The 19,512-nt window shown below is 57.7% G+C and overlaps 9 protein-coding genes across 9 annotated transcripts; 5 read left to right on the forward strand and 4 right to left on the reverse strand.

The window, feature by feature from the left end:
• The first annotated feature begins 2 nt into the window (after nt 1–2).
• L226DRAFT_504613 (uncharacterized protein) lies at nt 3–3,587 on the forward strand. The gene is made up of 11 exons (XM_067677995.1): nt 3–317; nt 386–463; nt 526–682; nt 740–951; nt 1,009–1,259; nt 1,317–1,547; nt 1,597–2,083; nt 2,133–2,276; nt 2,330–2,994; nt 3,055–3,157; nt 3,213–3,587. The coding sequence occupies exons 1-11, from the start codon at nt 77–79 to the stop codon at nt 3,332–3,334; spliced, it is 2,691 nt and encodes an 896-aa protein (XP_067537328.1). The 5' UTR covers nt 3–76; the 3' UTR covers nt 3,335–3,587.
• Nucleotides 3,588–4,613: 1,026 nt separating this feature from the next.
• Nucleotides 4,614–5,377, forward strand: L226DRAFT_569017 (uncharacterized protein; the record flags this gene model as incomplete). Its single annotated transcript, XM_067684241.1, has 4 exons — nt 4,614–4,671; nt 4,736–4,826; nt 4,996–5,197; nt 5,261–5,377. The coding sequence occupies 4 exons, from the start codon at nt 4,614–4,616 to the stop codon at nt 5,375–5,377; spliced, it is 468 nt and encodes a 155-aa protein (XP_067537329.1).
• Nucleotides 5,378–6,190: 813 nt separating this feature from the next.
• Nucleotides 6,191–7,618, forward strand: L226DRAFT_459329 (HIT-like protein; the record flags this gene model as incomplete). Its single annotated transcript, XM_067675506.1, has 6 exons — nt 6,191–6,310; nt 6,433–6,621; nt 6,709–6,757; nt 6,803–6,913; nt 6,985–7,102; nt 7,168–7,618. The coding sequence occupies 6 exons, from the start codon at nt 6,191–6,193 to the stop codon at nt 7,616–7,618; spliced, it is 1,038 nt and encodes a 345-aa protein (XP_067537330.1).
• A 797-nt stretch (nt 7,619–8,415) lies between these two features.
• L226DRAFT_569019 (uncharacterized protein) lies at nt 8,416–9,698 on the forward strand (the record flags this gene model as incomplete). Its single annotated transcript, XM_067684242.1, has 3 exons — nt 8,416–8,518; nt 8,708–9,189; nt 9,249–9,698. The coding sequence occupies 3 exons, from the start codon at nt 8,416–8,418 to the stop codon at nt 9,696–9,698; spliced, it is 1,035 nt and encodes a 344-aa protein (XP_067537331.1).
• A 543-nt stretch (nt 9,699–10,241) lies between these two features.
• L226DRAFT_521508 (NADH:flavin oxidoreductase/NADH oxidase) lies at nt 10,242–11,687 on the reverse strand (the record flags this gene model as incomplete). The annotated part of the gene is made up of 6 exons (XM_067678705.1): nt 10,242–10,388; nt 10,451–10,594; nt 10,649–10,782; nt 10,835–11,095; nt 11,165–11,342; nt 11,406–11,687. 6 exons carry the CDS (start codon nt 11,685–11,687, stop codon nt 10,242–10,244), a joined length of 1,146 nt encoding a protein of 381 aa, XP_067537332.1.
• Nucleotides 11,688–12,670: 983 nt separating this feature from the next.
• L226DRAFT_532783 (uncharacterized protein) lies at nt 12,671–13,472 on the reverse strand. The gene is made up of 4 exons (XM_067680331.1): nt 13,249–13,472; nt 12,967–13,182; nt 12,873–12,904; nt 12,671–12,846 (listed from the first exon to the last, which is right to left on the reverse strand). Exons 1-3 carry the CDS (start codon nt 13,452–13,454, stop codon nt 12,883–12,885), a joined length of 444 nt encoding a protein of 147 aa, XP_067537333.1. The 5' UTR covers nt 13,455–13,472; the 3' UTR covers nt 12,671–12,846; nt 12,873–12,882.
• Nucleotides 13,473–15,314: 1,842 nt separating this feature from the next.
• L226DRAFT_569021 (uncharacterized protein) lies at nt 15,315–16,423 on the reverse strand (the record flags this gene model as incomplete). Its single annotated transcript, XM_067684243.1, has 5 exons — nt 15,315–15,483; nt 15,525–15,688; nt 15,756–15,881; nt 15,948–16,245; nt 16,305–16,423. The coding sequence occupies 5 exons, from the start codon at nt 16,421–16,423 to the stop codon at nt 15,315–15,317; spliced, it is 876 nt and encodes a 291-aa protein (XP_067537334.1).
• Nucleotides 16,424–16,621: 198 nt separating this feature from the next.
• On the forward strand, nt 16,622–17,247 carry L226DRAFT_532785 (uncharacterized protein). Its single transcript, XM_067680332.1, has one exon. It carries the CDS (start codon nt 16,670–16,672, stop codon nt 17,126–17,128), a length of 459 nt encoding a protein of 152 aa, XP_067537335.1. The 5' UTR covers nt 16,622–16,669; the 3' UTR covers nt 17,129–17,247.
• Nucleotides 17,248–17,305: 58 nt separating this feature from the next.
• Nucleotides 17,306–19,482, reverse strand: L226DRAFT_611205 (uncharacterized protein). Its single transcript, XM_067686250.1, has 9 exons — nt 19,061–19,482; nt 18,983–18,995; nt 18,868–18,922; nt 18,762–18,812; nt 18,563–18,706; nt 18,419–18,504; nt 18,188–18,361; nt 17,976–18,127; nt 17,306–17,900 (listed from the first exon to the last, which is right to left on the reverse strand). The coding sequence occupies exons 1-9, from the start codon at nt 19,099–19,101 to the stop codon at nt 17,588–17,590; spliced, it is 1,029 nt and encodes a 342-aa protein (XP_067537336.1). The 5' UTR covers nt 19,102–19,482; the 3' UTR covers nt 17,306–17,587.
• Between the last annotated feature and the right edge of the window lie 30 nt (nt 19,483–19,512).

Genomic DNA, 19,512 nt, shown 5'->3' on the forward strand with positions numbered 1-19,512 from the left:
CCCATCTGGGCACGAATAAACTCTGTGGCCGGCAGACGCGAATCTTGTCTTCAATCTACGACCACCCTCTCCGACGATGCCACCCAAGGCCGCCCCGCGGCCCAAGGCACCGCTCTCCAAATCACGCGAGCTTGTACCCGTCGGCCCCCGCGAAGTCTTCAAGAAGAGCCATGGCCGCGAGCGCGACGAAAACGGCCACAAGCCCCTCACCGCGCGTGCGCTCGTCCTGCGGAATGGTAAGCACGGCGCCATGGGCACGGGCGAGGTCGTTCTCGCGTCCAGGATGAGTGGGAGGGAGAAGCTTGATTTGCTCGCTGGTATGTCCGTCTCTAGCCCGTGATAGACGCGTCGCGAGAACGTCGCCTTGAATTTTGATGGACGACAGAGGATCTCATGAAGCAAGCCTTGACCGCGCCCTTCAAGCTCGATGTGTGTCTCAAAATCGCAGACTCGCAGCTTAGCGGTGAGGACGCTCGTTTTGTCGCGCGTTTTGCATACCCGTTAGAACGTTCAGCCTGTGTACAGCGTACCTGGACGAGATCAACGCGCTCCAGGATGCGGAGTTCTTCTTCGACAGAGCCAAGGCTGAAGTCGCGTCCCACACGAACCCCATCCGCATGCGAGACCAGCTCAAGAACCCGCAGAAGCTGAAGGAGCACTACGTCTCTATGATCGCGAGCCAGTGTGTACACTCGTCGCTTCTCCGGACACCATACTCACGCGTCAATCTGCTCATTAGCATCCACAACACGTACATGATGGCAGGCGGCTGGCGTCTTGTCGGTGACATCATTCGCGACCTGATCGACCAAGGCCTCGACGACGCGTACATCAAGTCTCAGCTGAAGGCCAGCCCGTCTATGCGGTCCAAGTTCTTGGTGCTGTACGACACCGTCAACGTGCTCGTGCAAGCAGGACAGACCAACTTTGCTGTCCTTGCCACGGCAGCCCGTGAGTAGATCGGAGGACTCAGGTCCGAGCCTGCAGGGCTAACGCACCCGACAACAGCACATTACTACCAGTACTTCAAGATCGAGAATGACCCGGAGACGAACGAGCCCGAGTACACGTTCGACTGGGGCGCCCTCAAGAACGTGCACAAGTCCTTCCTTGACTCGATCATCGTCGAGCTCTGTCTGCCTGCGTCGCCCATACCGAAGCAGGTCCTGTACCAGCTGCTTGGGGAGGCGATGGAAGAATCGCCGAAGGATCGCCACAAGTTCTCGCAGGCGCTCTGGGACGCGGTCGGTGACCTCTCGGCAAGTGGCAACGTATTTTCGTCTCGAGGTTTGGTACTCATAGTTCCGCGTACGCAGACTATTGTCGAGCTACAGGCGATGATCCAGGGTGTGCTGAGCGGTCCCGAGGGCGAGGAATGGATCAAAGAGCCCCGCCAGATGCCCGAAGCCTATGAAGACTGGCTGGATGCACAGATCAACTCCCGCGAGGCGTCCAACTACTGGCAGACGTATCAGGATCTCATCTACCCGCTTGAGAAGGCGAAGACGAAGGCAACCGTCGACCAGATGTGGAAGATCATCCGAACGGTGCGTCGATCGAGTACTTTGGCTTCCAACAAACTCATGTTCCTTGCAGAACTACCAATCGATTTCCGGAAAGACGCCCGATGAGCTGTGGAAGATCCACGACATTCGCAGAGTGAAGCCGTCCTGGCACAGCAGAGGCGTTGGCAAGCGCAACGGCGGTGACGATCTTGCTCTCGTGCCCTCGACGGGGGGTGGCAAGGGTGGCAAGAAGAAGCCGCTTGCGATCACGAACGGCGAGGAGAGCGACGACTCCATGCCGTCGTTGCAGACCGTGTCCGATTCGTCAGACGAAGATGACGAGGAGTACGTCGATGACGATGACGACTTCTACGACAACGACGACGACAGCGACGGCTCGGACGAGGATTACGACGAGGATGAGGAAGACGAGCTGCGCGATCTCCTCCGTGAGGCGATGGACACCGCGGTTGCTTCCTCCGACTTCTACAACAACAAGGGTCCTGCGCCGGAGTTCGATGCCCTTGCAGAGGAGAGGAAGGGCAATCCCTTCCTCAAGCTGCTGGGCTCGCTGAGAGGTAAGTCTACTGTGCGGTGGGCCACGGCAGACAATTCACAAAGGTACAGGTCGTATGTTCTCCGCGAGTCCGGCGCTTCACACGACGACCCGCACCCAACCGCGTCATACTTTCGCTGGGAAGAAGATGCCGATGCCGACGAAGAGCGGTACCGTGCGGCCTACTCCTAGTGCTACGGCCAAGGCTTCCGGAGGTATGTCCACAAGATAGGACGTCGTGGATGGCTCTAATACGCGCGCCTATCAGGTTCGCAAAAGCCTCATCAGACCACTGTCGAGGAGGTAGAGGACGAGGAGGCTACGGGCGCAGCGGCCAAAAAGAAGAAAAAGAAGCCCAAGAAGAAGAAGAAGCCCTCTGTTTCTGGAGGGGCAGAGGACGGCGCACCAGCGACCCCTACCGCCGAGCAGACGAGTCCGAAGCTTTCCCCCGCTTCGCCTCCTGCGACGCCGAAAGCCCCGAAGACCAAAGCAGCTCCCTCGCCCGCGTCTGCGCACAAGTCCCCGCAGCCCCGCTCGTCATTCAGCAGCTCGACGACGACGCTTCCCGGGTTCTCGTCGACGACGTCGCTGCCGCTGCAGACGGAGCAGACTGCGCAGTCCGCGCACAAGTATCTGCAGGAGCAGGGCCTGGCGGGCGGGAAGACGAAGGTGAAGACGCGCGCGGCGGGGGGCAACCTGGACGCGATCCCGGAGAAGAAGCGGAAGGGCTTCTGGAGCGCGTTCGCGAAGAAGAACAAGAACGTCGCGCGGGCGGACGAGGAGAGCGACACGGAGGTCGAGGAGAAGCAGGAGAAGGGGAGCCGGTTCGCGGGGCTCAGCCGGCGCACGAGCGAGCTGATGCACCAGCTGCTGCGGACGTCGGAGGACAAGAAGCAGGGGCTGGCGGACATGCGGTGGGAGAAGTTCGTGAAGGTACGTGTGGGGCTGTTGTGTGTGCTGTTGGGCAGGGCTGATGAGGTGTCGGGCGGGTAGCTCTTGGAGGATATGGGCTTCACGTACCACCCTGGTACGGCTGGGTCCAGTGTGCGGTTCGACCCGCCGGACCCGAAGGACCGTTCGATCAGTTTCCACAAGCGTACGTTCTCTCGGCTTTGTGCGAGGTTTCATGGTGTCCTGACTTGTGGTTGTAGCCCATCCGGACCCGACCATCCATCCGATGAAGTTGAAGGACTTTGCGAAGAAGCTGAAGGACTACTACGGGTGGGACGAAGACGAATTCTTGGCGGCGACGCAGAAGAAGCACGGCAATTAAGCAGGTCCAGCATGCGAATCTCCGACATCCCGGAGTGTAAGATTCCCCTTGTTGTATGATTTTGAAGCTTTCCACTCTTTCTTGGGCGCGACTGTACCACGATGTTGCTACTACTAGCTGTTCTTCTCTATCCATCTTGCAAGCTGATGTCTTTTCTCAGATCGTCGCGTGCACAATTGTAACTGCGTGGCGTCATGATGCACGCCTCACGTTCTCGTCATCTGTACATGACCCAGGTCGAGTTCAAGGAGCGGATGTCGGGAAGTCGCCTAGCGCCATGCCGAGTTCCCGTACGATGGTAGTGGCCGAAAGGGGTATGTGTGGCATACTCGGTCGGTGACATGAGAACGCTGGGCTCTGGATCGCGCCCAGTCGCCACGCATCTCATGCAGTTGCCAGCGTGTCCGTCACCCGTCTCTACGACGTTCAAGTGCCCCCGAGGACGAATTCCGATAATGCGTCGTGAGAGAAAGACGCTCGGAGGACTCTGCACAAATAACCACGAATAACGTGGCCTGCATCTCGTGGAGAAGCACCGTTAGCGTCTGGTTGCGCTGCGGGTGTGGATTGCACTTCCGGCGATTCGCCCCTGGACGCTGTGCTTTTTCTGGGAGCGACATCTATGCTCAGGAGCGCGCCGACGCGGGGGCACATCATATGGACGCATCAAGGAGCCCGAACCATCATTCTGAGAGGGCAAAGTGACAGGGTGTCACAGTATGTCACACGAAGCTCGGGCATCCCGGACACACACGGGCAAGTAACTCCGGGCTTGCTGAGGGTCAAGCAAAGGCTGATGCGCCCTTGTCTGTTACACTCGCGTGTTCGCGTACTGTCCGAGACTGTTGATGGACAAAGATGGGGCGGGGATCGAGTACCAGTGAGTGGGGGCCGGGCGGCGTGACATGGCGTGCCTTGGATACGGGATGGCAGTGGGAAAGGTGACCTGTCACGGCGTTATATCAATCAGGCTGGGAGAGACAAGGGCGGCGGGCCAACGCTGCGTGCATTTCTCTCCGTCTTCCTTCTTCCCCTTTCTCCTCCTTCAGTCTCTTTCTCCTTGGTCGAGCTGCGCTCGCTGGACCACCGGCTTCTCCGCGACTCTCTGCCTGCTTAGTCCGTGCACCTCGTTCTCGTTCTCCCAGTCCCTTTCAGAACAGAGCAGCGCTCCTCCTCTACCCCCCGTTTCGCCAAGCTTCCCTGACCAGTCCAGGTCCCAGTCTCAGCTCTTCTTCAGCAAGCCCTTCCTTTCCAGACCGAAACCAATCTTCACGGCGCAATGGGTAACTTGGTGTGGCACGAATATGCTCGCTACGTCTCCCTTACGGCCACTGTTTGTGAGTGCTCCCGGTTGCAACGCCCGGCCGTAGGCCCGTGCTAACACCACCCACCCCCGACAAGACACGATTTGGGCCGCGTTCTTTGGAATCTACTACAGAAAGTTCTTCTGGGACTTCGTGCACGGTATCGTCCGCGCCCCCGGTGGTCTCCAGTGAGTCCTCTCCCTCTCCGCGCGTCATAGTCATGTTGCATTTCCGGCGGCGCAGCGCGCAACGCGTTACCGTGCTCTGCTTGCAGCCGCGTCCTCCGCATGCACACATCGCAGCGCGCGGTGCTCGTGATGCGATGAATTGCACTGACCGCGAGCGCGCCCTGTCTAGACCCGCCGCGAGCGACGGTATCTTCGTGTCTATCATCGTCAAGGCGCCCGTTGTCCAGCTCCTGAACATGGTCCTCGGCTTTGGGCTGCTCGCGCTCGATTATCCCTTGCCGTTCTTGAAGAATTCAGCCATACATCGGAGCTTCCCGATCCGTATAGTGCTGTTGCTGCTGCAGGCTTTCTTCGCGATCCTGTACTATCAGGTGCGTTTCCCCGCCTGGCTCTCATCTCCGGCTGCAGGGTGCTGACGCACACGCTTCGTGCAGGGAACAAACGGGGCCATATACTCCATTATAGCTGCGCTGTGTTACACGCGTGCGCAGCTGAATGGAGAGGTTATGCCAGAGGCGAAGGACAATAAGGGGCGGGGCGGAAGGGCCTGAGCGGTTTTCTGCTCCTGGTATACGGTACGGGGAGAACATGTAGACTGCCGGCAGGTCGGCTGGTCCATCTCGCCGTTCCCACCTCTCCACGCTCCCCCACCCTCATCTCCTCCCCCGCAACCCCCTCTCACCCCTCTCTCTCTCTCTCCCCCGCTCCGCTTCATCCTGTCTTTCTTGTTGTCGTTCTTTGCTTTCCCAACTTGCATGCCCAGCTAGTAACCCTGCACACTCCTCCGCATCGCAGGAACCACATGGAAGAAGCCGCCATGCGCGAGTGTGAAACGAGTCTCCGTCTCCGTAGAGTCTCCCCGAACGGTCTTGGACACTCTTTTCCTTTGCTGCTTTCTTATGTCTGTTGTATTAGCAATCGAAAGCGAGAAGCTCTCCTGTACTAGTCGATCCTCTGCATGCTCGACGACCGCTAATACACGACTTGCAGCAACGCGCATGCACACATGAGTTCCGTTTGTTTGACATGCTGCTCGGATGACGCGCGCGTAGAGTTGTTCTGCTTCCGCCATCGCAGACGCCAGACTCGTGACTTGCGTGAACTTTGAAGACATGCAATCCTTTGGTCGATCGACCATCTCCTCCCTCTCGCTCGCCGCTCGCCGTGCCTTGTACAACACACGCTCGTCTACAGGCTGCACACGACGCCCTCTTACAACCCCCGCATCTCTCACCAGACGCACTCCCAGGCTGCGGACCAGCACCACTACACCTCCCAAGGCCGCATACCTCCGCTCAGCTGCTTCCTCTTGCTCTTACTCTTCCACTCTGGCTGGCAGAAGTACCTTGACTGTGCAATTTGCGATGGCCACACACAAGGAGATACTCGCGAAGCTCGAGAAGAACTTCGACAGTGCGCGAGAGTCGGGAGATCTGCTCTTCTTCCCGTCCGAGGTGCACACACACGCAGAGAACGGTGTAGAGGTATGCCCTGCCTGGCACTTTCGCGTTCCCCTACATTCGTCTGACCGTCCCTCCTACCTCCCTACGCACCCACGGCCACATCGCGATGACGAAACACGCGCGGACGCGCGGGCGCACATCAGTTCCAAATCCGCCTATGCCCCGCCCTCCAGAACAAGCCGCGCCTCCCGACGCCCGACTTCAGCAAAGACGCCCCGAGCCCCGCCGCGCAGGAGAAGAAGCGGCACGACCCGTTCGCGCCGCCGTACGTGCCCGCGCTGTACCTCGGCGAGGTGCGCGACGAGTCCGAGGGGCACGAGTACGTGATTCTGGTCAGTGGTGCTCGCCGCGCGTGAGGGCCTGGACGCCGATTGACGAGGGACCCGCGTCCGTGCGTGGTGTGTTGTGTGTATGTGCAGTTCAACAAGTACTCCGTCGTGCCCCACCATTTCATGCTCGTGACGAAAGGTGCGTGGACCTCTCTAGCTCGTATGCATCTCTACTGAGGGAGAGCAGACTTCCAGTCGCAGACGTCACCGCTGCTGCCAGCGGACCTTGTGCAGGTGTACCTATTCCTGCTCGCGGCGAAGGCTCTAGGGAGGAAGTACTTCGCGTTCTACAACTGTGAGTTCTGCCCGCCTATTTCGCTGTCTCTGATCGCGTCGCACGCTGCTGAGGCCGTTTCGTCGCCGCAGGTGGTGACCTGAGTGGCGCGAGCCAGCCGCACAAGCACGTCCAGCTCATCCCTCTCGACGACGACGGCCCGCCCGTAGAGAAGCTCGCGCGCGCAACCAAGCTCGACAGAGAAAGTGCGTCCTAACCCGAATCCCCCATCGACTCTCGACTCTCCACTTCGACTAACATCCGTGCGCAGACAGCCCCTTCAGCCTCGCCGCCCTGCCCTACGCCAACCACGTCCGCCGCCTGCCCTCCTCGCTGTCCAGCACGACCGACTTCGACACGCTCGAGCAGGCGCTCGCGGGGGCGTTCATCCCGCTGCTCGACCTCGCCTTCCAGACGGTGCGGCACGACGCGTCGTACCCCGCGGGCACGCCCTCGTACAACGTCTTCCTCACGCTCGAGCACATGCACGTCGTCCCGCGCCGGCAGGAGGCGCACACGCTCGCAGGCACGGGCGAGCAGCTGAGCGTGAACGCGCTCGGGTTCGCGGGCATGCTCCTCGTCAAGAGCGAGCGCGAGCTCGAGGCTGTTAGGGAGGAGGGCGTGACGAAGATCTTGCGGGGCGTCGCGCTGGAGGCTGCGCATGAGGCGCAGACGGAGTCGTTCCGGGTCGCGGATGACCATGCGGACGCGCCGCATGAGGACTGAGGGGAGAAGAGAGGCTCAGAGAGGACAAGGCGACGACTGTGAGTCGCCGTGTTATATGTATTGATCTAGAGTGAATACAGGATGGCCTGGTGCACGGGCACGGGCTTAGAAGGCTCGGAAAGACGCATACATGGGAGTGATTTTAGGCGCATGTTGGTTTCCCTCGTCGAGGTACTTATCCCGAGGACCACGAAAAGGTCTGCGCCGGGACGGTCACATCGACCGCCCTCCCTCGGGACTTACCTTTCCAAGATCCCCAGTTGCCAGACGCGCAGTCGCCAGAGTCGAGATCGCCCAAGAGTACTTAGGTCAGTTGCTTTTGCCGCCCTTCGCTGATGTTGTATAGTCTCCGGTTGTCGTACCGCCAGAGTCTACAGTCACAGCACGAGATAGCCAGGTCCAGGACAGAACAGACTAGTGGTCGACGTCCCTGGCGGTTGCCGCCATAGAGTTGTTGTTGCCATTTCCGCCGCCGTCGCCGTCGCCCGTTGGAGTCGAAGTCGAGGCCGAAGTCGACAGTCGTTGCCCAAGGAGCATATGTACCGAAGGTCACCCGGAGAGCAAGGCATCAAACGTTCTTGGAGCTTGTGGTCTCGAAGTCGTCGAAGCGGGTGTCGTCCCAGATATCCAGACATCGACGTTCTGTTGAGCAAGAGCCAAAGCCAAGTCCACACCTAGGAGGATCGACACGCACATAATCAAGACTACCTATAGTCGCCGGCAGAAGAGAAGCAAGCTGGAGAAGGAGAAGGTAGTGGTTAAAGGTCAAGTCGAACGGACCCGGGCACGGTCTACTTATGGACGTGAAGTGGAAGTGCGGCTGCCCGCCAGCCGCACTTCACGCTATCGGTCCCGAACAGTATGCCGATCCGTCAGGCCGCTTTGAGCGTACTACTGCTGGTATGTGCCCGAAGGGAGAACGTACTTGTGCGGTCGATATTGAAGAAACGCTACACACAGGAACCCCACTAGAGCCAAGTCCAAGGCTTGCGTGGGTCTCTGCGGCTCACCTCGCACAAGCGTATCACGGAGCTGTTGATTTGTCTGTGTAACGGTCGATCTCTCACTTTGGATTCCACTTGTCCCCAGGAGCAGCATCGACACACACCCCCGACGGGCCCGCCACCGCCATCGCCATCCGCATGATCGCGGCGACGAACAAGGAGAACTACCGCGGCACCATCTTCCTCAATCAAGGCGGACCAGGTGGTTCTGGTACCAATCTCCTCGGGTGCATGGGCAAGAACATCGGGGACGTCGTCGGCCCGTCATTCGACTTGCTCGGGTTCGACCATCGCGGGACAGGGATGACGACGCCTCTTGCATGGTGTTGTGACACCGAGTCGGAGCGGGCGATCTGCAACACGCAGGAAGGGCACCAGCTGCTGAATGCGAGCGACGATTCCGTCCGCGTTTACCACGCAAGGGCGAAGCTGCTCGGGCAGCGGTGCGAGAAGAAACTTGGCGGCGAGTGGGGCATCGGGCGGTTTGTCAGCACACCCTACGTGTCGCGCGACATGCTAGAAATTTCGCAAATGCTTAGGCAGGACAAGTTGCAGTTCTGGGGTTTCGTGAGTCATTCTCACACAAGCCGTTTATTGTTGATAGTGAGTAATCTTTATAGAGCTAGGGTTCGGTTCTCGGGCAGTACTTCACTGCCATCTACCCAGACAAGGCCAAGCGATTGGTTGTGGACGGAGTTTACGACGCAGAGAACTACAAGGCTGCTCTCTGGAATACGAATATCGTGGATGTCGATCGCGTCGTTGACGCTCTCTTCGACTTCTGCCATCAAGCAGGCCCGCACAAGTGCGCCCTCTACGAGTCCTCTCCTGACAGAATCCAACAGCGGTTCTTTCGTGTCCTCGAGAGGCACAAGCTGTATCCCGTCCCGGTTCCCCACGCTGAAACCCCTGTCATAATAACGCGCATAGCCCTCCTTGCACGGTTCTTCTACTCAACCGACGCTGCTGCTGCCAGCCTGCATAGTCGGGGGGCCGGGTATTGGCCAGGTACGGACAACATTGGCCCGTGCACGCCAGCGGGGCCATGTGGAAACGCGCCGCCGTATTGTCAATGAGCGGCGTGCGAAGAGACTCCACTGAAGTTGCTGGTACCACCATACAGCAGGGGCAGGGGGGTGTCCCCAAGGTACCGCCATGTGTGGCCCATGCATCTGCGCTCCTCCTGCGTGCGAGGGCGCGGGAGGAAAGGGCGGATTGTTGTGGATCGGAGGTGGTACGTGCTGCGTGACGTAGGCCGGAGCGGCCGGTGCGTGGTGACGGGTCGGAGGCGGCGGAGGCGGCGGAGGCCTGCTTCCATCCCAGTTTCCTAGAGCCGAGTGAGAGCTTATCTGACTCGTAGTGGGGGTTATGTAGTGGATGGAGTTTCCATCGTTGGGGAACGGACAAGACATGGTGTACTGGGTGGCGAGGAGTGGTCGGTCGAAATCGAAGGGTTATGGAAAACACCTCCCATCTCGCTCGCTCAAACTTATACCACTCACCTGAAGTGCCGCAGATGTAGTCTAAGCATCGTGCTTTGGTACCGTTCCAAGCTAGCTCGCTGTGGCGTAGAGGCTAACGCAAGCTTTGTACAACCCCGCCACGACTCATACATCTAGTCATATCTCCCCCTCTGCCTGCGCCTTCAGAAACTCCTCGGAGAACGGGTAAGTCGTGTATCCCTTCTCGGTGCTCGGCGTGAAAAGGGACTCGAATTCCACCTCGTTGAGCTTGATGTTCTTCCGCAAACGGAACGGAAGGTCCGGCTAAATAAACTCATCCAGTCAGTACGACTCTTCCACCCAAGGAACAGAAAGGAGGGACTTACGTTCGCAGAGAACGCACGCGCGTAGCCGATGATCTGCCCCGTCTCCTCTGCGACCTTCAGACCGGACTCGCGGTCGTACCCTCCGCATGTGATCAGCGGTCTGGGAGCCCAGATGTCGTTGATGAAGAACTCCTTCTGTGAACACTCCGGCAATGAGCATCAAACCAACCATGACTGAGGAGCGAAATGACGGCGTACCGAGGGATCCTCGGGGCCCTTGCTGAACATGACGTTAGAAGTAGCGACATGGATGTACGCAAGATCCGGGTGTCTGGCTTTCAGCTGTTCGACAAGGTACGAGAACTGGGGGATGGGGTCTTCCATGCGCATATCTACAAACACTGGGTAAGGGCCAGAGGAGCCGTGTGCAGATGCAAGACGCACCTTGATAAAACGACCACGGACTGAAACGGATAGCAGACTTCTTCGCTCCGATGGCCGCGACAATGGCGTCCATGACCTCAAGAGCGAACCGGGCGCGGTTCTCAATGGAGCCACCATACTCGTCCGTGCGCTTGTTCGAGACGTCCTGGAGGAACTGGTCGACGAGGTAGCCAGTCGCACCGTGCACCTCGACGCCATCGAAGCCGGCCTTGATCGCGTTCTTAGCGGCGGTTGCGTACCACCCGACGTACTCCTTGATCTCTGTATGATCGCGGGAGAGATGCAAGCGTCAGCGTACTATGCGTATCGTCCGTGATAACAAGGCCGTACCGTCCTTGGTCAGTTCCCGAGGAACGTCGTTGGGACGTTCTTTGGGCGCGATGGGTGACGCAGACACGTATGGATAGTCCGGGAACTCCTTGTGGAAGTGTTCGGGGCGCGCAGCACGACCGAGGGCCCAGAGCTGGAGGTAGATGTAAGAGCCCTTCGCATGAACGGCATCCGTGACCTAAGCACAACGGTGTAAGTATATCAGAAAAACGATGGAACGTGAAAACAAAAGCAGACGGACCTTCCTCCAAGCAGCGATCTGCTCGTCATTCCAGATGCCGGGCGCAAAAGGCTGGCCACTGGCCTGAGGCGAGATGTACGTCGCCTCGGCGATGAGCAGCGTGCCTGGAACGCTAGCGCGCTGGGTGTAGAACTCGACGGAGAGGTCCGTGGGGACGTGCTCGGCGGTGTTGCGGAGACGTGTCTGAGGGGCGAGAACAACGCGGTGGGCAAGCTTGATGTCGCCGACCTGGATCGGCTGAAAGAGGGCGGGAACGGCTGCAGACTCGGGGGCTGAGGTCATGGTGTGTTCAACGGGTGTAGAGGAAGAGCTTGGCTGTTCGTTCGAGTGGTTTGGAGGATCCGGGATACAGCATGAGTGCTTTTATACACCCTCCCGCATCGCCTCGCCCAGAATGAGATGGCGGACATATTCCGGTTCACTCTGCCGGTAGATGACGCGGCAGGACCTACGCGTTGAATGAGGATATCCCGGGTTCGCAGTACATCAGCGGAGGGCATCGGCACAACTTGAACGTTCGAGCAGCAGTCGTCGCAAAGATGGTTATCGCGGGGTCGGCCTCTCGCCCAAAGCCGACCAAGCGGGGTCGGAGTTACCGGCATTTCCATTCTTGGGCATAACGCCCGGGCGCTACTGGACACTAGCAGGGCCCCGCCTTGTCGCAGACTCACACCTAATGCAACTTCGTAAAGGTCCTGATAATGTCTGAAGGCCTGTATTTTGACCCAATGTATCATAGTATCCCCACCTGGTGCACTGGGGAAAACACCAGAACCCAACTTATAAGTATCACGAGAGAATCTACATCACTGATCCGGCACTTCCAGCCCGCGCCAGCACTCGTCCAGTCTTCGTGATGCATGCGATTCCAAAGCACAGGTACTCTTTGATATCACAAGATTCCGATTGCCCTTGAGCTCTTCGAACCAAGTGTCCTCTCGCTTTGGTCTTCGTCATTACACTCTCATACTCCTACACCGCGACCAAACTCACATGACAAGTTCAGAAACTCATCCCGTAGATGTCGAAGTCGACTCTCTACCACGCGGTTTCAGGATACGGCGTACGCCCGCACTATATACAGTACTCGTGCATCGCTGTGCGCTGTACTGGTTTCGCGATGCCATCCGAACTAGTATGTACTTGCCCGGCTCTCCGAATGCTCCTGCTCGAGGTCATGGGAAGGCTCGCAATGTGGTTCAACGTGCGTTTAGATAACAACTAGATATCGCATTGAAATTATGTAGTATTCGATACAATTCTGAGCTGGACAACCTCGCTACATGAAGGTGGCAAACAACATGATTGACGACCTACGCCGTGACACACACCAGCCAGGCTATTCGATCATTGGAAAGCACTGCATGCATTCAACTTGATTACAATACCCGTTCAATTGACCCTGATAGACCAGCGGTCGGAATGTAGTATCGCTTGTCCGAGTGGTTATTATTGGAAAGCTTGTTCGCTTGTTCGCTCAACGTCTGCGCTCTATGAACCTATTTTAGGGTATTTGTGATCTGTGAGCTCTCCGGATAACATGATAACGAGTGGAACAAACCAGTTATATATGCGCTCAGTGTCCACATCCGTGCCAAGCTGATCAGCTATCCAATCACGCTGCGGTCCATTCGGATTATCATTCCTGCGGAAATAGTCTTCAAGGAAGGCTGTTTGAACTTCGTTCACTTTCTTGTTTGGCTTCTTGCCAGTGAGGCTCCTAGAGGGAACATCACTTGGAACATAGTTGGGATCGCGGTAGCGCTTTCCGCCAAACCTGGAGGATCAGACATTGCGTTCAGATTGTATGATCAAGATCGACGGTGCACTGGAGGTTGCGCACCAGTTTCTGATATCCTCCGTTCGGCATCCTGTCCGCCTGGAAAGCATAAGCCGCTCCTCATAGGTCGGCAACTTGCTCTGGGTTTGATAATATTCATCGAGGACGTCCATGACGACCTTGTACGTGACTGCTCGCGTATCCGTTACCGATCGAAAGACACATGTCGAGGCCAAACCGTCTGCCTGACATCTGCCACAAGAAGGCATTGACCTGTCGCATTTCCTCGATGAGAGATAGCTGAACAACGATGTTCAATATCATTGTCAGCCTCGAGGGTATTTAAGGATTGGCTCGGACATGCTCACCAATGAGTGCATGCCGGTCTCTGGGCCTGGCCAGACTCTTCATGGATCGAGCTGATGGTCGGTGGGAGGGGTTCCGGGGCGTATCCACGGTGCGCGACTTGCTGAAAGCCACTCGCGACGCTGCTGCTGCCTCGCCATTCACTCTGCAAAGTCGGGGGCGCGTATTGGTTAGGTACCGACAACATTGGCCCGGGCACGCCAGCGGGGCCATGCGGAAACGCGCCGCCGTATTGTCCATAAGCGGCGTGCGAAGAGACCCCGCTGAAGTTGCTGGTACCACCATACACAGCAGGGGCAGGGGGGTGTCCCCCAGGTACCGCCATGTGTGGCCCATGCACCTGCCCTCCTCCTGCGTGCGAGGGCGCGGGAGGAAAGGGCGGATTGTTGTGGATCGGAGGTGGTACGTGCGGCGTGACGTAGGCCGGAGCGGCCGGTGCGTGGTTACGGTTCAGAGGCGGCGGAGGCCTGCTTCCATCCCAGTTCCCTAGAGCCGAGTGAGAGCTTATCTGACTCGCAGAGGGGGTTATGTGGTGGATGGTGTTGTTGTCATTCGGATACGGAAAAGACATTTTTCGGTGGTTGATGGGGAGTGGTCGGTCCTGAGATGCGAGGGGTTATGGAAACGGGTCCCATCTCGCTGATGATATACTCCTCGTAGGTCAAAGCGGAGCCCTCCCTGCGGTGCCGCAAATGCAGTCCAAGCGTCGCGCTTTGGTAACTGTCTAAGCTCGCTGGTGGCGTAGTCAATAAGGATCGTTACGCGCCTTCAAGAACGGCGTACCTGGAGAAAGTCTAGCCCTGATAGTGCCGCGATCTGTCCAGTCACGCTATGAGAGTACCAGCCGTATTACACTTGATTAGGAAGGTTCCTGAGGAAGGGGTGCAGTCTAAGGTCAAAGTGTACTATCGCACAGGCGGGAGAAGGCGACTTCCACGCCTCAACCCATTGTGACTGGGAGTTGCTTGACGACGACAAACCGACGACGAAAAGTGCTTCGACTTGGGACCTGCCATTTCTCCTTTCTTATTCTTAGACAGCACATGAGCCCCACATCATCGTCTCATTCTAGACCGAATAATTCAATGCGTGCCACTCGCCTTGCAGAAGATGAGGAGCACGACGTCGATGTGAGCCTCCTCAGATACACTGGTTCGTGCATTGTTCTCGAACGGTGCACCGCTCAGAGTCTTCTAGAGGACGATATTCCGGCCGGTTTCGCCCTCACATCCACTGTGGTGCATTACAGCACTCGCGCATACATAACAATGTCCCGTCTCCCACAGTGCTAGTCAAAACTAAAACCTACGGCATCATCATCGTCACGTCAGAACCATTCGTGTAGTCGGACACAACACCAGCACTCACTTTGAATACAGGACCCGCCACGGTCAATGCGTAGCTCATACCTTTGTGAGTCCGGGCGATGCCTCAACCCGGTCGCAAGACAACAGGGTCACAAAGCCGGAGGCGCGAACAAAAATGTATTCCTTAAGGCTTAACCATCTTGCTCACATGCAACGTTTTGTAGGTACAGAACTCTTCTTCAACGACGTCAATCGACGATAAGTGACTGCACAGCATCCTGCGTGGATCGGTCGCGGGCCGCGCCACATCCACCAGCCGATGGGAGCCAAGGCCGCAGTACGAGGTTATACGCGAGCAAGGGCTCACTCGCAGTGTGCCTTCACCGCTGTGCCGGCCCCAGACAACCCATCCCGCCATCGGCGACGGAGGATACCCGCTCCGGTTGAGGCTGCGCTCTAGAAGGGTGGGCCAAACCACTGCAATTGTCTCGTGTGGCCACAGGTAGCGGTACCGCCGCCGGGGCCGGAGGCGTCAACGCAGTCGGAACCGGCATCTGCGCCCATCGCACGCCGGTGCGAGACCGGGGGACCAGGACTAGTGTCTGCGCGATATGGGTTGGAAAGCCTGGGATATGTGAAGACACCTGCACTCGACCAAGGACGCACTCGAGGGCCGGGCCGCGGATGATCTCCACACACGCCCGGAAGACCCCATCGTGCACGTTGTTGATCGAGACGAGGGCGAGGTTGCCGAGACTGAACGGTCCGTCAGGCGCAGGTGTGATGGCAAACGAAAGGTGGCCGCGGATTGAGTTGCATTGTGCGGCTTGCTGAGATGCCGGTTCAGTTAGAGTGTCGCGGCCATAAGCAAGAGGTTGAGTTCGTTGATAGACTCACTTTGAAAAATGCATCGTAGGCCTTCGCGGCTTCAATTGCGAGCTCGCCTTTGCAGCTCACTCCACCGGCGCCGCTCTCGGACAAGTAGACTTCGTGGGTGAAGTTCAGGTGTTCGTATCCCGGCCACTAACGAAACACATGCGAGCTTTGGTCAAACATAGGGAGAGGCAAACGAAAAAGAGGTCCACTCACATAAACCTTGATCTGGATGTGCGTCAGGAGGATTTCCAAGATCGTCGTGTCTCTGAAGTCCGGGATCTTCTGCTGCAACGCTTCTGCCGGGCTGCTGAGCAGTTCGGCCAAGGGGACACCGCGACCATTCGTGTCGAAGGATATGCAGCGAAGTTCTGGCACGGAGGGCGGCTGCTGCCCTGGGCGCAGGGGAGAGATTGGCTGAGGGATAATGAGACGAGATTGAGGAGGAGCAGTAGACGGAACAAGGGCTATGCGAGCGCTGCCACCAGCCGGAGGCGTAGGGTTCGTTTGACTCCTACTGGGATGCATGGGAACGAGCTTGTGAGGTGAAGATTGAGGGGGATGAAAACGTACTGGAGGAAGGTCGCTCGGTATGTATAGTCCTCGAAGCTAAAGCGTCGGTCGCTGCGACCTCCAGCAATGAAGCGAAACTTGGACGGAGCGACAGAGCCGAGCATTTCAATCCATTGCATGGCTCATGCATTGCGCAGTACAAAGCGCTTTGTGCCACTTCACGAAATGGTGGCCAGGCTTAAATCCAAGAGAAGAAGAGATGGGAGGACTCACAAAGCAGGCGTTTTGTACATCCGATCACAAGCATTCACGGCTGTCACATCGCCCTTCTAACGGAGTCGAGCGACGAGCGTCGAGAGAGGCTGTCCAAATCCTGTGGATGAGTGGCGTGGCATTTAGTGCATGAATATGAGGGCCAGTATCCAATGACCATTCATGTGGGGATCTGCAAGGTTGCACGACTACTTAACCATACAAGGTGGAGACCGCAGTCCATCGCACGTCCCGCGTATGCTCAACGAACAAGGGGGGAACAACGACTGCGTGCCGCACAAGCCCGGCGTGCAAGTGATGGTGGCCACCGATCCCTCTTCTTCACGCAGTTGAGATGTAGCATCGTACGCTATGTAGCCCAGCACCGGCCCAAGCCTGAAGACCAATCTCCACGCAGCGAGCGACGTCCGCTTGGCGTCCGCAAACCAGTGACTAGTACTCAAACTTCAAAGCCGACTTTTGCAGCCCCTCATCCAGATTCCACAGCATTACTCACCTCAGGAGCTCCCACCGTAGACAGTTCCTACTTGTCGTCCCTGCTCCTCAGGCTCGTCCAACCAGAATCAAGATGTAAGCACGGGCTGCTCAAGAGGGGTGGAGTCTGGACCTGATGGCTTGACGTTTCGTGTCGGAGTCCAATAAGCGTAGACATTGGCAGGATTTAGTCGCGTACACACGCCACGCAGAGAAAAACTGAGAGGCTGTGAGAGGGTAGATCGAGGTAAGTATGTACATAGTCGCCAAAGCAGCAGTGCTGGCACTGGCATCTGGCAGGTGGCACCAGCACGCGGATGTCGAAGCGCCCTACGTCGACGCCCACGTGAGTCCGACTCTGGGGCTCACCAGCGAGGGAGATGATGTTGAAAAATGTATGTTTATGCTCTCCTAGTACAGTGTACAACAGTGGAGGTACATGCAGAGTACAGGAGGTACAGTGTTAAGGAGAGTGTCCGACTCACAACCAGATCCGAAACTTACTAATCTACACGGGACGTGGCATATGCATAAATACCGACCATTGGCACCCGAGATCCCATCCGCCTGGCACTATGACTTGACGACCCAACGGACTATACGCTCTCAGTGTACGTCTGCGAGCCATAGGGAAGATTCTTCGTCGAGCCGTGGTAGTCCTGCTCCACGACGGTCGAGATCTCGCATTCCACGGTCGCGGGCAGCTTCTTGAGCGTGATCTCCTGCGCGGACTGGGTGCCGGCGCGCGTGTCCGTATTGATGCCCCCGCTTCCGCTGCCGTTGTCCGTGGTGTTGAACCAGACGCGGCCGCCGCTCGTGTGCACGCCGCCGCGCATCGTGCGGGCCTGGATCCGGTTGTTGAACAGCACCATGAACGAGTTCGAGTAGAGCTTGCTCAGGACCAGCGCACTGTGTGTGGGGGGCGGGAGAGTGGAGCTTGTGAGCTGCGTGCGGAAGCATGATGGAGTTACGATGGTGACTCACGGTGCGAAGTGGTAGTTCGTCTGCGGGAAGGCGACGAACAGGGAGAGATCGATGCAGGCTACGGTTGCTGTCAAGACACCAGTCTCCACCGTCAGGGTGATGATGCGGGAGAGAATCGCATCGGTGGACAGCCCCTGTTTTCTCTTTGAGAGCTACTCGTGATGCGCAGTCAGTTGTGCCCGGTTACGATAGAAGGCGACAAGTGTACGCACGAAGAACAGCATGCTGGTGGCAATCAAGACGTCGCAGATCAAGCTACCAGCCAGCCAGACAATAGTTGAGCCCCTCGTCTTGGCAGAGGCCTCCTCGATACTGGCATTGGACACACTGAGAAGGTGAGACGTGATGCCCGTGGCCATGGCGCCGGAAGCTTGCATGAGCGAGACCTGCGTTCGGTGGTGGTCGGTTCAAGAATACACACGAGAGAGGGGCGCGAGACATACCATAGCAATGAACACACTCAGATAGATGATCTTGCCGCTCAGGTGGTAAATCCGCCAAGCGTAGAAGCACTGGACTGCGCCCGACACTGGGTTCGAGACATCAGTAACCCGTAAGGATGGAGCATAGGACGGCAGGGGGCTCACCAATTGCGCTGAAGACAGCAGTTAGCCACAGCAACTGGCCCGACTCTAGGGCGGCCATGCTACCCCACCCAACGCCGAAATCCTCGTATGCATCGTGCGTTGCTACAGCAATTTGGGCACACTCGACAGCGAAGAGCCCGTAGACTGGAGAGCCCGATCAGCGATCGGCCAGACTGCACACGGCTAGTCGGTTACTTACTGAACGCCTTTAGCCTGAAGGAATCGGCGGGGAACGATTGGTAGTATACAACTAGTAGATCCCAGTGAGATGCTGAGTGGTGCGGGCGGCGGATGAGGAGACATACCAACTTGCACCGTGAGCATTCCGAAGCAGCCATAGTTGAAGAGATGGCCGAAGAGCTAGTCATGGTGCTTGAGCATTCGATGTCGAGTTAGGGAACAGATCCCACCGTCACATACCATAGGAGCCGTCCTGGATCGACGATGGATAGATCAGCTACCGCTTAGAGCAGTCGATGAGTAGATAGATTTACGTACAACGAGGCAATGTTGGGGGGGATAAGCGTAGGGTCAGCCATGGTGGTCGAAGTAGCGGCGACGGAGTGAGCGGGATGAGTCGGAGAGTATGTGCGTCCCAGCCAGGGTATGGGCGTACGGGGGAAGCCTTATAGCCACCCATGATTGCGGATGGATGGATCTGCGGTGCCCGCGTTCGAGGAAACGCGCGCCTGATGGATTGAATGGGCAGGTAATCCAGCACCTTACGGAGCCTACCGTTGAGGAAGGCGCAGTATCAGGGTTTGTATCAAGGATGGCGCCCTGAGCCGGTGAATGGTAGCCATCCGACCGTGGGTGCCCCGGCGGACTAGTCGGGCAGTTCATCATCGTTCCCAAGGATCGAAGGGGGATCGCAGATGTCAAAGTCGGAGATTTTGGGCTGATTGGTCTGTAGCTGCTTGGGCCTTGCCGCGGAAGGATGGGCGAGGACA

Source organism: Lentinus tigrinus (assembly GCF_003813185.1).
Source record: "Lentinus tigrinus ALCF2SS1-7 unplaced genomic scaffold L226scaffold_7, whole genome shotgun sequence".
NCBI classification, from domain to species: domain Eukaryota; kingdom Fungi; phylum Basidiomycota; class Agaricomycetes; order Polyporales; family Polyporaceae; genus Lentinus; species Lentinus tigrinus.

Coding starts and splice junctions, on each gene's coding strand:
- L226DRAFT_504613 (XM_067677995.1), top strand. CDS start 77: ATGCCACCCAAGGCCGCCCCGCGGCCCAAGGCACCGCTCTCCAAATCA. Junction 1,260..1,316: donor ACGCGGTCGGTGACCTCTCG/GCAAGTGGCAAC, acceptor CCGCGTACGCAG/ACTATTGTCGAGCTACAGGC. Junction 1,548..1,596: donor TGTGGAAGATCATCCGAACG/GTGCGTCGATCG, acceptor TGTTCCTTGCAG/AACTACCAATCGATTTCCGG.
- L226DRAFT_532783 (XM_067680331.1), bottom strand. CDS start 13,454: ATGCCTTCTTGTGGCAGATGTCAGGCAGACGGTTTGGCCTCGACATGT. Junction 13,183..13,248: donor ACGGAGGATATCAGAAACTG/GTGCGCAACCTC, acceptor CTGATCCTCCAG/GTTTGGCGGAAAGCGCTACC. Junction 12,905..12,966: donor ACTGAGCGCATATATAACTG/GTTTGTTCCACT, acceptor ACCCTAAAATAG/GTTCATAGAGCGCAGACGTT.
- L226DRAFT_532785 (XM_067680332.1), top strand. CDS start 16,670: ATGACCATTCATGTGGGGATCTGCAAGGTTGCACGACTACTTAACCAT.
- L226DRAFT_611205 (XM_067686250.1), bottom strand. CDS start 19,101: ATGGCTGACCCTACGCTTATCCCCCCCAACATTGCCTCGTT. Junction 18,813..18,867: donor AATGCTCACGGTGCAAGTTG/GTATGTCTCCTC, acceptor GGGATCTACTAG/TTGTATACTACCAATCGTTC. Junction 18,362..18,418: donor TGAGTGTGTTCATTGCTATG/GTATGTCTCGCG, acceptor CACCGAACGCAG/GTCTCGCTCATGCAAGCTTC.